The sequence below is a fragment of the Mobula birostris genome, chromosome 4 (genome assembly GCF_030028105.1).
Source record: "Mobula birostris isolate sMobBir1 chromosome 4, sMobBir1.hap1, whole genome shotgun sequence".
Taxonomy (NCBI): Eukaryota; Metazoa; Chordata; class Chondrichthyes; order Myliobatiformes; family Myliobatidae; genus Mobula; species Mobula birostris.
Window position 1 is genome coordinate 133,246,969 of NC_092373.1, and position 13,237 is coordinate 133,260,205.

At 44.8% G+C, this 13,237-nt stretch overlaps 1 protein-coding gene across 2 annotated transcripts in view; it reads right to left on the reverse strand.

Moving 5' to 3' along the window:
- The window catches only part of lrba (LPS-responsive vesicle trafficking, beach and anchor containing), an 803,145-nt gene that overhangs the window by 554,999 nt on the left and 234,909 nt on the right, over positions 1 to 13,237 (reverse strand). For both annotated transcript variants that reach the window (XM_072256051.1, XM_072256050.1), the window contains exon 34: positions 893 to 957. In XM_072256051.1, the coding sequence (XP_072112152.1) occupies positions 893 to 957 (65 nt within the window). The remainder of the gene's footprint in view (positions 1 to 892; positions 958 to 13,237) is intronic.

A 13,237-nucleotide genomic window follows, 5' to 3' on the forward strand; every position in this document is an offset into this window, starting at 1 on the left:
ACTTATGAGCTCAGAATCTACATGTTATCAGTGCTCATAAAACATTAATCAAGGGCCAAATTCTTTTGCAAAAGGTCAAAACAGGTCAAGACCATATAATGAGAAATAATAACAGGCCAGGTCTTCATAATGTAATCCAAAACCCATGTTACTTTACACTGGCCACTAGAACAAATTGAAAAGCAAACCCCATAGCTTCCCTCCTATCCTATCCCAAGCTAACTTTCCACACCCACTGCTGCCAAACTTACAATAAAACAGATTCACTCTTCCACAGCTTAATACATTTACATGGTCTTGTTCCATGCTAATTTTTCTAATTGGAAATAAAGTCACCCAAAACGATTTCATAAAAAACTCAAAACTGACATTACACAAACACAGTAAAAACATTTTTTTTGAAAAAAATGTTTTTTCCTTGGGACAGGGCAACCACAAAATGATACAATTTACATGTATAACACTAATTGAGAAGTTTAGGTATGAAATACTATAGATGACTAAGAGATCTATTTTTTATTTGTTTATTCTTAAAAAGTAATTAGAAAATAAGGCCCAAAAAGTGGTTCTGCTTTTTGTGGCCTGAACACAGTGTCATAACTCAGGAAATAATATTTGCTCTGTAGTCTGGCCTGGCAGATATTTAAGGACAAACTTTACTTTTCATTGATGGAGTACATGGTAAAAGTTACTATGAAACAGTAATCACATTCATCTATTTCTAATAAACGATGCAGTTGTTATTAACTGTAAAATGTACAATCTACTAGCAGTGTTCTCAAAATAAATACAAGAATGTCTGTGAATATCTTGCAAATCCTTTATTAACCATGAATCAGCTTCACCTGGTAAAGATCTGTACTTAATAACTAAACTACTTAAATAACCTTACCTTCCTTCGTTTACAAGTTCAATAAATGCCAGACCGGCATTTTTCTGAATTGAGTTCTGCCATTCCTGTAATAAAATTTAAAAGAAAGATTAACTTCCAAGTGAAGCATACAAAAATAAACCAAGTTACAGTATAGTCCAGTGCCTTCACAACACAGCTGCCAAAGAAATGCCACTTACTATGAATTTTTACTTTATAATCAGTGAAGATAAAAAAAAATGCCAGAATCGAGAAGAAAACATATTTATTATGATATGGTTTACTGTTATCTATTTCACACACAATTATCAAGGTACACTCTCCAAATAAGCCTCAACTGAATCAAATCCTAAGTGAGTTTTAATAGTTCTAGAAACAGCTTGATCATCAATATCTTTCATAACCAATTTAATATTTCAATACTGCATATTCAGTGAACGATATGTGTGCAGGGTATGGTCTGAGATAGCCATTTCCCAGTGGCATTGAAAAAAATAACATGCTAAAAGCCTCAGACCTGACCACTAATGCTTCTAAAGTGCCGAAAATCATATTTTAGCGCTTCAAAGAGACAAGCTGTAAAATGCAATTAGCTCAAACAATAAATTCTTAGTCAGTCCTAAACAGTACACTGATGTTTTACAGAGATATTTCAAATAATACTTGCATCACATTCTATTCCTGTTAGAGCAATGCATCGTAAAACATGGAAACACCAATGACTGGTATAAAATCAAATTGAATCAATGTAATAAAGGAACGTAGAGATTCTATTTTCCTTGCACCTTGTTAATTGGTCACATTTTGTAACCAACTCCTCCAAATTAGCTACACAAGATTAATGGAATGGTGACACTTTCTCCTGACCCACAAGACCATGGGCTAACAGACTGGACAAGCAACCTGGACTTGGCATTGTCAGAAATGCCATCTTTTGGATGACATGTAAATTCAAGTCCCTATATAATCTCATGATGAAAATCTGTAAAATACAATGATAGTGGAGGATGACTCAGTGAACACATGTTTTTGTGATTTTGTATGAATCCCATGCCACAGGAATGATAATTGGTCTGCTCAATGGGTAATTGTAAGGGCAACGATTAACATCAATATTTTCACTGTTAACTTCTATCAATTCTATTAAACTGGCATGTTTTTGGGTGAGAGCACCAAATACTTTATTTATCACTGTGAATTTAAGAAAGAAACCTTTGAATTTAAGAAAGAATGTTCAAAGTGCATTTATGCATTCCGTAAACTCTATAAGTCTAAAGTGAAAGATTAAAATTATCACATTAGCAGATACATACAAGCCCATCTGCTTACTCTCAGAAAACCCCCGCCTGCAGGTTCTAAACAAACCATCTAAATTCAGTTGCATATTAACTGCTTCAATTGATTCCTGTGCCACATTTTCAAGTAACCAGAAGCAGGACTGTTTTACATTGCGATCATCAGAATTCACCCAACAAGGTCTCCACAAATGAAGAACATTGCAAACACAAGTTGGCCTGACCTTAGGTAGGGGTCAAACAAAAAAAAAGTGTTACTTGCTTCCTGCTGCAATTTCACATCTCAGAATGATCCCAGCCCCTCTGTCTGAGGTCAAATCCTAATTAGCTAATGAGCAGAATAGAAGACTAGGACCTTGCATTTCTAAGTTACTCTACGGTAAACTGTTGTCACCCAAATTGCCATGTGATTCCATAAGCTCATAAGATATAGGAGTAGAATTAAGCCATTTAGCCCATCAAATCTGCTCCACCATTTCATCAGGCCTGATCCATTTCCCCTTCAATCCAATCTCCTGCCTTTTCCCCATAAGACATCACAAATCTCTCAGTGGGTGAGCATCTAGGGGACAGTGACCACCGCTCCCTGGCCTTTAGCATTATCATGGAAAAGGAAAGAATCAGAGAGGACAGGAAAATTTTTAATTGGAGAAGGGCAAATTATGAGGCTATAAGGCTAGAACTTGCGGGTGTGAATTGGGATGATGTTTTTGCAGGGAAATGTACTATGGACATGTGGTCGATGTTTAGAGATCTCTTGCAGGATGTTAGGGATAAATTTGTACCGGTGAGGAAGATAAAGAATGGTAGGGTGAAGGAACCATGGGTGACAAGTGAGGTAGAAAATCTAGTCAGGTGGAAGAAGGCAGCATACATGAGGTTTAGGAAGCAAGGATCAGATGGGTCTACTGAGGAACATAGGGAAGCAAGAAAGGAGCTTAAGAAGGGGCTGAGAAGAGCAAGAAGGGGGCATGAGAAGGCCTTGGCGAGTAGGGTAAAGGAAAACCCCAAGGCATTTTTCAATTATGTGAAGAACAAAAGGATGACAGGAGTGAAGGTAGGACCGATTAGAGATAAAGGTGGGAAGATGCGCCTGGAGGTTATGGAAGTGAGCGAGGTCCTCAATGAATACTTCTCTTCAGTATTCACCAATGAGAGGGAACTTGATGATGGTGAGGACAACATGAGTGAGGTTGATGTTCGGAGCATGTTGATATTAAGGGAGAGGAGGTGCTGGAGTTGTTAAAATATATTAGGATGGATAAGTCCCCGGGGCCTGATGGAATCTTCCCCAGGCTGCTCCACGAGGCGAGGGAAGAGATTCCTGAGCCTCTGGCTAGGATCTTTATGTCCTCGTTGTCCATGGGAATGGTACTGGAGGATTGGAGGGAGGCGAATGTTGTCCCCTTGTTCAAAAAAGGTAGTAGGGATAGTCCGGGTAATTATAGACCAGTGAGCCTTACGTCTGTGGTGGGAAAGCTGTTGGAAAAGATTCTTAGAGATAGGATGTCTGGGCATTTAGAGAACCATGGTCTGATCAGGGACAGTCAGCATGGCTTTGTGAAGGGCAGATCGTGTCTAACAAGCCTGATAGAGTTCTTTGAGGAGGTGACCAGGCATATAGATGAGGGTAGTGCAGTGGATGTGATCTATATGGATTTTAGTAAGGCATTTGACAAGGTTCCACACGGTAGGCTTATTCAGAAGGTCAGAAGGCATGGGATCCAGGGAAGTTTGGCCAGGTGGATTCAGAATTGGCTTGCCTGTAGAAGGCAGAGGGACGTGGTGGAGGGAGTGCATTTAGATTGGAGGACTGTGACTAGTAGTGTCCCACAAGGATCTATTCTGGAACCTCTACTTTTTGTGATTTTTATTAATGACCTGGATGTTGGGGTAGAAGGGTGGGTTGGCAAGTTTGCAGACGACACAAAGGTTGGTGGTGTTGTAGATAGTGTCGAGGATTGTCAAAGATTGCAGACAGACATTGATAGAATGCAGAAGTGGGCTGAGAAGTGGCAGATGGAGTTCAACCTGGAGAAGTGTGAGGCGGTACACTTTGGAAGGACAAACTCCAAGGCAGAGTACAAAGTAAGTGGCAGGATACTTGGTAGTGTGGAGGAGCAGAGGGATCTGGGGGTACATGTCCACAGATCCCTGAAAGTTGCCTCACAGGTGGACTCATATACAGGATTGATGTTTAGTGATGTCATTCCAGTGAGGCTGTTCTCATTGGTTAGTTTAAGTCAGCTGGTAACAAGCTTGCAGATATCATTCTGCATTGTATCTTTTTTGTTTTTTTTTGATAGTGTGTTCCCATCTAGGACACCTTTAATCACCATCAGGGCAATTTATAGTGTGAAGGGAGTTCTAGCCAACAAAAGGTAGGCCCAGATTTTAATTTGCAAATTTACAGATAAAGCTATTTTTAGCACCATCTTTACTTTTCACATGGCACTTGTACAGAGGGCTGAAGATTCAGCGTTACTGACGAAACCATTTTTGGCGTGAGTGATGGATTTTGTTCCAACTACTGTTTAGCTTTTTATTTATATGAGGAATGCACAAGTGGAAGAGACTCTACTACTTGGTAAGAAAATAAAGACAGAGAAGGATGGCAGCTATCATAAAACAGCTATTTTTATACCCACTGTGGTAAACCATGTATATATGTTGTAACTCGGTTACCGGTCTAGACACACCCCTCTGCTGACTGCCCCTGTGGCTCCTCCCACAGAGTCCTGTATAAAGGTGTTCGCCTTGCCCCTCCCCCTCATTCCAGGGGCAGACACTCACTGTGGAGGTCGTATTGTACAGCGAATAAAATCCTTTCAGTATTTTACCAAACCTCAGTCTTTTGGAGTAATTGAAGGTGCTTCAATTTTATTCGCTGTACGTTTTAAAACATGGAACAGGCTCTGAGACCAGAAAAATTAGACCTCAATCCGCAAACACCTGAAGCTGGAAACGCTTTCGAACTCTGGCTAGCCTGCTTCAAAGCGTATCTAGGGGAGATTAAAGCGACTGACCCCGTAGCGAAGCGCAGAGTTCTACTCTCCAGGGTCAGTCCACGGGTCTATTCGCTGATCAGAGACCAGCCGAACTACGACGGTGCAATGAACGCACTCAAAAGACAATACCTGCGGCTGATAAACAGCGTCTATGCTCGGCACCGTTTAGCGACACGGCAACAACGGTCCGGGGAATCGAGTGCTGAGTTCATCCAGGCCCTACGGACGCTCGTGCGAACCTGCAATTGCCAGGAGCTGACGGCGGCGCAGCATGCAGAACTCCTAGTGAGAGACGCCTTCGTCACAGGGACCAGGTCAGTGTACGTGCACCAGCGGCTGCTGGAAAAAGCCGATCTTACCCTAAATTCGGCGATGGAGCTGGCTGATACGCTGGAGGCCGCTCTGCATAACTCCGAGGCTCTCCAGGCACGCAATCCCCCGATGGCCTCGTGGGTGCCGCAGACCCCGCAAACTGCCGGCGAATCGACCTCGGCTGCCGCCAGTCATGAGTCCGCAAAGTGCTACTTCTGCGGACTGGAGAAGCACCCCCGGAAACGCTGCGCGGCCCAACAAGCTACCTGCTCCAGCTGCGGAAAGAAGGGCCACTTCGCCAAGGTCTGTAAGTCACAACCGCGAGTGGGATCGAGCAGCGCCGCGTGCGAGACGTGGGGGTCGCCATCTTCCCTGCACACTGCCACCACGTGCGAGACATGGGGGCCGCCATCTTCCTTGCCGCCATCTTCCCTGCACGCCACCACCACGTGCGAGACGTGGGGGCGGCCATCTTGGTCGGCGCCACCTCCCACCGCCTACGACCAACGGGTGCTCACGGGGCACCCCACCACGCCGGACCAAGACAGCGACCCCACCCTGGCTTCCGTGACCCTCGACCAAAGCGCTCCCCACCAGCTCGCAAGGTCAATGATGGACATCCTGGTGGAGGGGCACAGGACAAGCTGCCTGTTTGACACAGGCAGCACGGAGAGTTTTATCCACCTGGCCACGGTGGCAGCATTGTGGACTCATGATACGGCCGGTAAGTCGGAGGGTCACGATGGCCTCCAGGTCGCATACAACAGACATCCGGGGGGGGTTGTGTAGCGACACTAGTGGTGCAGGGCACAGAATATCGGGACTTTACGTTACTGGTCTTGCCTCAACTGTGTGCCCCTGTGCTGTTGGGGTTGGACTTCCAGAGCCACCTGAAAAGCGTGACAATGAAGTATGATGGGCCCCTCCCACCAATTACTGTCATAAATCCCCTGTTTTGTAGAGATATGTCACATACCCCGCTACTGACCACACACACACATCGACCCGCGCATCCCACCCAACATCATGCCAACTGCCACACTACCGACACCACTTGCGGCTTCTCCACCCTCAGGATCCCTCCCCCACCACTGTTTGCCAACCTGACCCCCGACTGTAAACCTGTGGCAACTAAAAGCAGGAGGTACAGCGCGGGGGACAGAGCTTTCATTAAGTCGGAGGTGCAGCGGCTGCTCAGGGAGGGGGTCATTGAGGCAAGCACAAGTCCTTGGAGGGCGCAGGTGGTGGTTGTTCGGAACGGGGAGAAGAATAGGATGGCCATGGACTATAGCCAGACCATCAATAGGTTCACACAGCTCGACGCGTACCCTCTACCCCGCATCGCGGATATGGTCAATCAGATAGCACAGTGCAAGGTGTACTCGACCATAGACCTAAAGTCCGCTTACCATCAGCTCCCCATCCGCCGGGAGGACCACCCTTACACTGCCTTCGAGGCGGACGGCAGGCTTTATCAATTCCTGCGCGTCCCCTTTGGTGTCACGAATGGTGTATCTGTCTTCCAGAGGGCAATGGACTGGATGATGGACCAGTGCCAACTGAAGGCCACGTTCCCATATCTGGATAACATCACCATCTGCGGTCACGACCAGCAGGATCACGACAACAACCTCCAAAAATTTCTCCAAGCGGCCAAATCTTTCAACCTCACCTATAACAAGGACAAGTGTGTATTTGGGACCACCCGACTTGCTATCCTTGGGTGTGTCGTGGAGAATGGAGTCATTGGCCCTGACCCCGACCGTATGCGCCCCTTGTTGGAACTCCCTCTTCCCAATACCCTCACAGCCCTCAAAAGGTGCCTGGGCTTCTTTTCATATTACACCCAATGGGTCTCTAACTATGCAGACAAGGCCCGCCCCCTGGTCAAGTCCACCATATTCCCCCTCTCTGCCGAGGCCCACGCGGCCTTCAACCGCATAAAAGGGGACATTGCCAAAGCAGCAATGCATGCGGTGGATGAGGCCATTCCCTTCCAAGTAGAGAGTGACGCCTCCGACTTTGCGCTGGCTGCTACCCTCAACCAGGCAGGAAGACCAGTGGCGTTCTTCTCCCGTACCCTCCAAGGCCCTGAAATTCGGCACTCTGCGGTAGAGAAAGAGGCCCAGACCATAGTGGAAGCTATAAGGCACTGGAGGCACTATCTTGCCGGCAAAAGGTTCACCCTGCTAACTGACCAGCGCTCAGTCACATTCATGTTTAATAATCAGCAGCGGAGCAAAATCAAAAATGATAAAATTCTGAGGTGGAGAATCCAACTCTTCACCTACAACAATGACATCACGTACAGGCCTGGGAAGCTCAACGAGCCCTCCGATGCCCTATCCCGGGGAACATGTGCCAGCGCGCAGATCGACCGGCTATACGCCCTACATGTAAACCTTTGCCACCCGGGAGTCACCCGGCTTTTCCACTTCGTGAAAGCCCGGAACCTGCCTTACTCCCTAGAGGAGATCAGGACAATGACCAGGGACTGCCAAGTCTGCGCAGAGTGCAAACCACACTTCTACTGACCCGAAAAGGCACCACTCATCAAGGCCACCCGCCCCTTTGAGCGACTGAGTGTTGACTTTAAGGGCCCCCTTCCCTCCACCGACCGCAATGTGTACTTTCTTAACGTAATTGACGAGTACTCGCGGTTCCCCTTCACCATCCCCTGCCCCGACACCACTACCACGTCAGTTATAAAAGCCCTGCGCAAGCTCTTCACTCTGTTCGGATACCCATGCTATATCCACAGTGACAGACGGTCCTCGTTTATGAATGACGAGCTGCGCCAATATCTACTGGCTAGGGAAATTGCAACCAGTAGGACCACGAGCTATAATTCCCGGGAGAATGGACAGGTAGAGAAGGAGAATGGCACAGTGTGGAAAGCCACACTCTTAGCCCTCAGGTCAAAGGGACTGCCGGTCTCCCGCTGGCAGGAGGTCCTTCCCGAGGCACTCCACTCCATCTGCTCCCTGTTATGCACAGCCACCAATGCCACCCCTCATGAGCGGCTCTTTCCTTTTCCCAGAAAATCGACCACTGGAACCACCCTACCATCTTGGCTGACGTCCCCGGGGCCAGTACTGCTCCGGAAACATGCGAGGAGCAATAAATACTCCCCGATAGTCGAGAGGGTTCACTTACTTCATGCGAACCCCCAGTATGCCTACGTGGTTTTACCTGATGGGTGGGAGGACATGGTCTCCATCCGTGACCTGGCGCCCGCAGGAGCTCCGGGCCCCTACCCGCCACTCCGTGGTGACTATTGACCCCGTACCCACCAATGTATGTACCTACGAGACACCGTGCACCCCAAACCCTATACAGACACCACACGACACTCCCATACCGGGCGCGACGCACACGCACGAGGGATTACCGATGCCTAACGTGCTGGCACCTGAAGTCAGGCCGGAGCCAGCACAACCGCCATCACCGGTACAATCACCGCCGGCCGGTGCTACGTAGATCACAGCGATGGACTTGACCGCCTGATAGACTTAACCTGTAAGTATACTTCTTGTAAATATTGTCAGTCACTTCACCCCGCGGGACTCTGTTTTTAAAAAAAAGGAGGGGTGAATGTGGTAAACCATGTATATATGTTGTAACTCGGTTACCGGTCTGGACACACCCCTCTGCTGACTGCCCCTGTGGCTCCTCCCACAGAGTCCTGTATAAAGGTGTTCTCCTTGCCCCTCCCCCTCAGTCTGGGGGCAGACACTCACTGTGGAGGTCGTATTGTACAGCGAATAAAAGCCTTTCAGTATTTTACCAAACCTCAGTCTTTTGGAGTAACTGAAGGTGCTTCACCCACGGGGTAAGAAAAATTCCATAGAGAAGAGACAATCAATTAGAAAGTACTTATTCAATATTGTAGTAAAAAGTTAACCAATGGGGAGAACACTTATTCACCTGACGTGGTACAGAGCTTCCAGAATTATACTTTGTACAGCTACTAAGGATCATTGTTAGCAGTTACTTGTAAAGTACTGTGCAAAAGTCTTCGGCACATGTAAAAAAAAACTAACGTGAAGATGCTTTCAAAAATAATGAAATAAAAGTATCTAAATATCAATAAATTTACTATAAGGAGAAGCAAACAGTAGGAAACTAAATGAAATCAACATTTAGTGTGACCACCCTTTGCCTTTAAAACTGCATTGATTCTCTCAGGTACAGTTTGAGTGGAAAAATCAGGTGTTAGGTTGTTCCAAGCATCTTGGAGAATTGCCACAATTCTGCAGATTTCAGCTATATCACTTGTTTCTGTCTCTCCAGGCAATTGTAACAGCATTGATGATGTTGAGACCACGACTCTGTGGCAGCCATAACATCTGTTGCAGAACTCTTTATTCTTCTTTTTGCTGAAGGTAGTTATTTATGACCTTGGTCATGTGTTTGGGGTCGTTGTCCTGCTGCAGAATGTACTAGGGACCAATCAGATGCCTCCTTGATGGTATTGCGTGGTGGACGAGAACCAGCATTGAGGATTTCATTAAATCTGACCAGTTCACCAGCTCCATTTGCAGAAATGCAGCCCCAAACCCACAAGAAACATTTGCTGTGTTTCACCGTTGGCTGCAGACATTCATCCATGTGGAACTCTCCAGCTCTTCTGCAGACAAACTGCCTCCTGTTTGAGCCAAAATTTTCAAATTTTAGCTCATCAGTTGCGAGCACTTGCTGACATTGTTCAGCACCTTAATCCTAGTGTTTTTCTGCATAGGTCTCTTGGCTTTGTTTCCACTTCAGAGTAACAGCTTTTCAGCAGTAGCTCTTTCATGAAGACCACCGCTGAACAGAGAATTATATATTTTTTTGTAGAATAGGCCCTTCCAGCCTTTTGAGCTGTGCAATCCCCAATTTAATCCTAGCCTAATCGCAGGACAATCTACAATGACCAATTAACTGACCAACTGGCAAGTCTTTGGACTATAGGAGGAAACCGAAGCACATGGAGGAAGCGTGTGGTCACAGTGAGAACTTACAAACTTCTTACAGGCAGTGGTGGGAATTGAACCCGCACCACTGGTACCGAAAAGTGTTGTGTTAACCACTATGCTATCTTGCTGTCCTTTACCTACTAAGTAATCAAGTTTAGTTCAAAAGTGGTCTTTCACTTAATATGTTACTTCATTTAGCAAAACACAAAAAATTCTATAAGTTTGGAAATCCAAAATTTGCTCTTTTCTGCTGACACTAATGTAAAAGCAAAAAAAATTAAAAACAGAATTTATGTAAAAAATACTTGGGTTCCAAAGACTTTTGCACAGTACTGTATACAAGGGTGATAATTAATTGTTAAATGGCAAACAAGATAATTATACAGTCAGATCTAACACAGGACTTAAGAATTTTTTTTCCAAGTTTTTTTAACCAAATGAGCCACCCCACCCCCTCTGCCCACCTGCCTTTCCTTTCAAAATACTGTAATGTGTATCCTTTATTATTAAGCTCCCAACTGTGATTTTCTTTCATGACTTAGTGATACCCACGTCATACCTGCCAATTTCTAACTGCGATGCAAGATCATCTACCTTATTTTGTATACTGCGAATATAACACCTACAGTCTGTATTCATCATCGTTTTCCATTTTGTCCCCATGTTACCTGAAGTTAAAATTCATAGTCCTTTCTAAACTTGTCTGGCTTGTATTTTGGAGACTTCCATAACTTCTCCTGCACTCTCTTTCCTTTTACTTTATCTTTATTTTTCTTAACTGTTGAACTCATTCCCCCCCCCCACTACTTCATTTAAAGCCCTTTCCACAGCCTGAGTTATGCAATTCGCCAGGACCCTAAATCTCAGTAGGATTCAGGTGGAGCCCAGCCCATCAGAACAGCTCCTTCCTTCTTCAATACTGGTGCAATATCCCATTGATTCAAACAAACTCTTCCCACACCCATCTTGAGCCATGCATTTAGACCTCTGATCTTATTAAACTAGTGCCAACTTCAATGTAGCTCAGGTAACAATCCAGAGATCATTACTTTTTTGGTTCTGTGTTTTAATTTAGCCCCTAGCTGCTCAAATTCCCTCAGCAGAACCTCTTCCCTTGTTCCTCCTACATCAATGTAGCCACATGGACCACAACAAATGAATCTTTCAACTCTCAATGCAAGTTCTTCAGCCGGTTCGATGAAATGTCACAAACCCAGGTAACCAGGCAGACAACACAGCCTTCAGACTCTCAATCTTTGTGACAGAGAATTGTGTCTATTCCCCTGACTATACCATCCCCAATTACAACTATATTTCTCTCATCTTCCCATCTTAAATTGCTCCCTGAAACACAGTGCCACAGTTCAATTGTTCATGCTACCTACAATTCCCACTCTCATTGTCACAGGGAACAACCATATCAGACATGCTGGGCTAAGGCTCTTCCAGAACTACCTCGTGGATCCCCATATCTGCCTCACTCTCAGTCACACTCTCTTGTCCCTGGCCACCAGCTCCCACATGGTGCAGCATTACAACACATCACCCTGTCCTGCATCTCTAAGTTACCTATTTGTTGTAATTTGGTATATTTTTAGATAGATAAAACTAATACAATATAAAAAAGTTAAAAATTTTCACCCAGCTTTTCAAATTTTGCATGGTCTCAGCCCAGTGCTGTCACACTCTTCAGATATGGAACCCGCACAAATCATTGTATGCCTCCCAATATGGACTTTTGTGCATCCACTATTTTAATTACTTTACCACACCTCAGCTCCCTTATCTCATATACTACCTACTCCATAGACTCTCCATTCTTCTACTTTTTTTTTCCTTGAAAATGCCTCTTTGACAAAGTCCCTGGTCATCTATCCTGTCTCCTTCTGTGGCTTAGCATCAAATCTTGCTTGATAAATCTAAAGAACTTAGAAGTGCATTACTGTGTTAAAGGAGCTAACATCTAACACTAAGCTGGGGAACAAGATGTCACAACTGCCACAATATCTGGGTTTAGAAACTGTGAAGAATAACAGAATCCTTTTGCACACATTGCCACCATTATGGAAATTAAGTAAATTTGTTATTCAGAACTTTACTTTAATCTAATTCCTTGGACCCAAGAATGATTTCTGCAACATGTTTGTTCTTTCAATCCTGCAGATTGTTTATGTAATACCTGAATAAATGAGTAGGTTTAATGTGCATACAATGGCAGACACGATACAATGGTAGAAAGAAACATGAACAGGTTAGTAAGGGGTGTGCAGTATCAGGCTAGGAAAAAAGATTGTGTAGACAGATGAGGCAGAAGGTTTCATACAAAGACAAACAAATTGTGGAGAGAGAGTCTGCAAAATTAGTTATTGCAAGACATGAATGGTAGAACTGGGGCTCATAGATAAGCAAAGAGACAGATTGGCATAAAAAATTGGAGAGATTGGACAAAAAAATGTTTATTTTGATACTGGAAGTAGAGAAGATTACACAAAGTGGGAAAAATGGACAGACCAGGACAGAGGTAGATCCAGGACAGCAAACAGGAAGTCTGCAGGAAGCAGGTGGACTGTGTGCAAAGTCACAGGGGATTAACTTACTTACTGCTCATAAATGCAAGTACTTTACTTAAGTGTAGAGTCAATAAAAATATTCCATCACTCAAATCATTTATACTTTGGGTTGCAGAAAAAATAAACTATGCAAATGATTTATTTGAATTTTACTTCAATATTCCAGCACCAGTCAACATTAATGGTTTATTATTTTCCTTATTTTCTCATCGGGGCCAGAAAA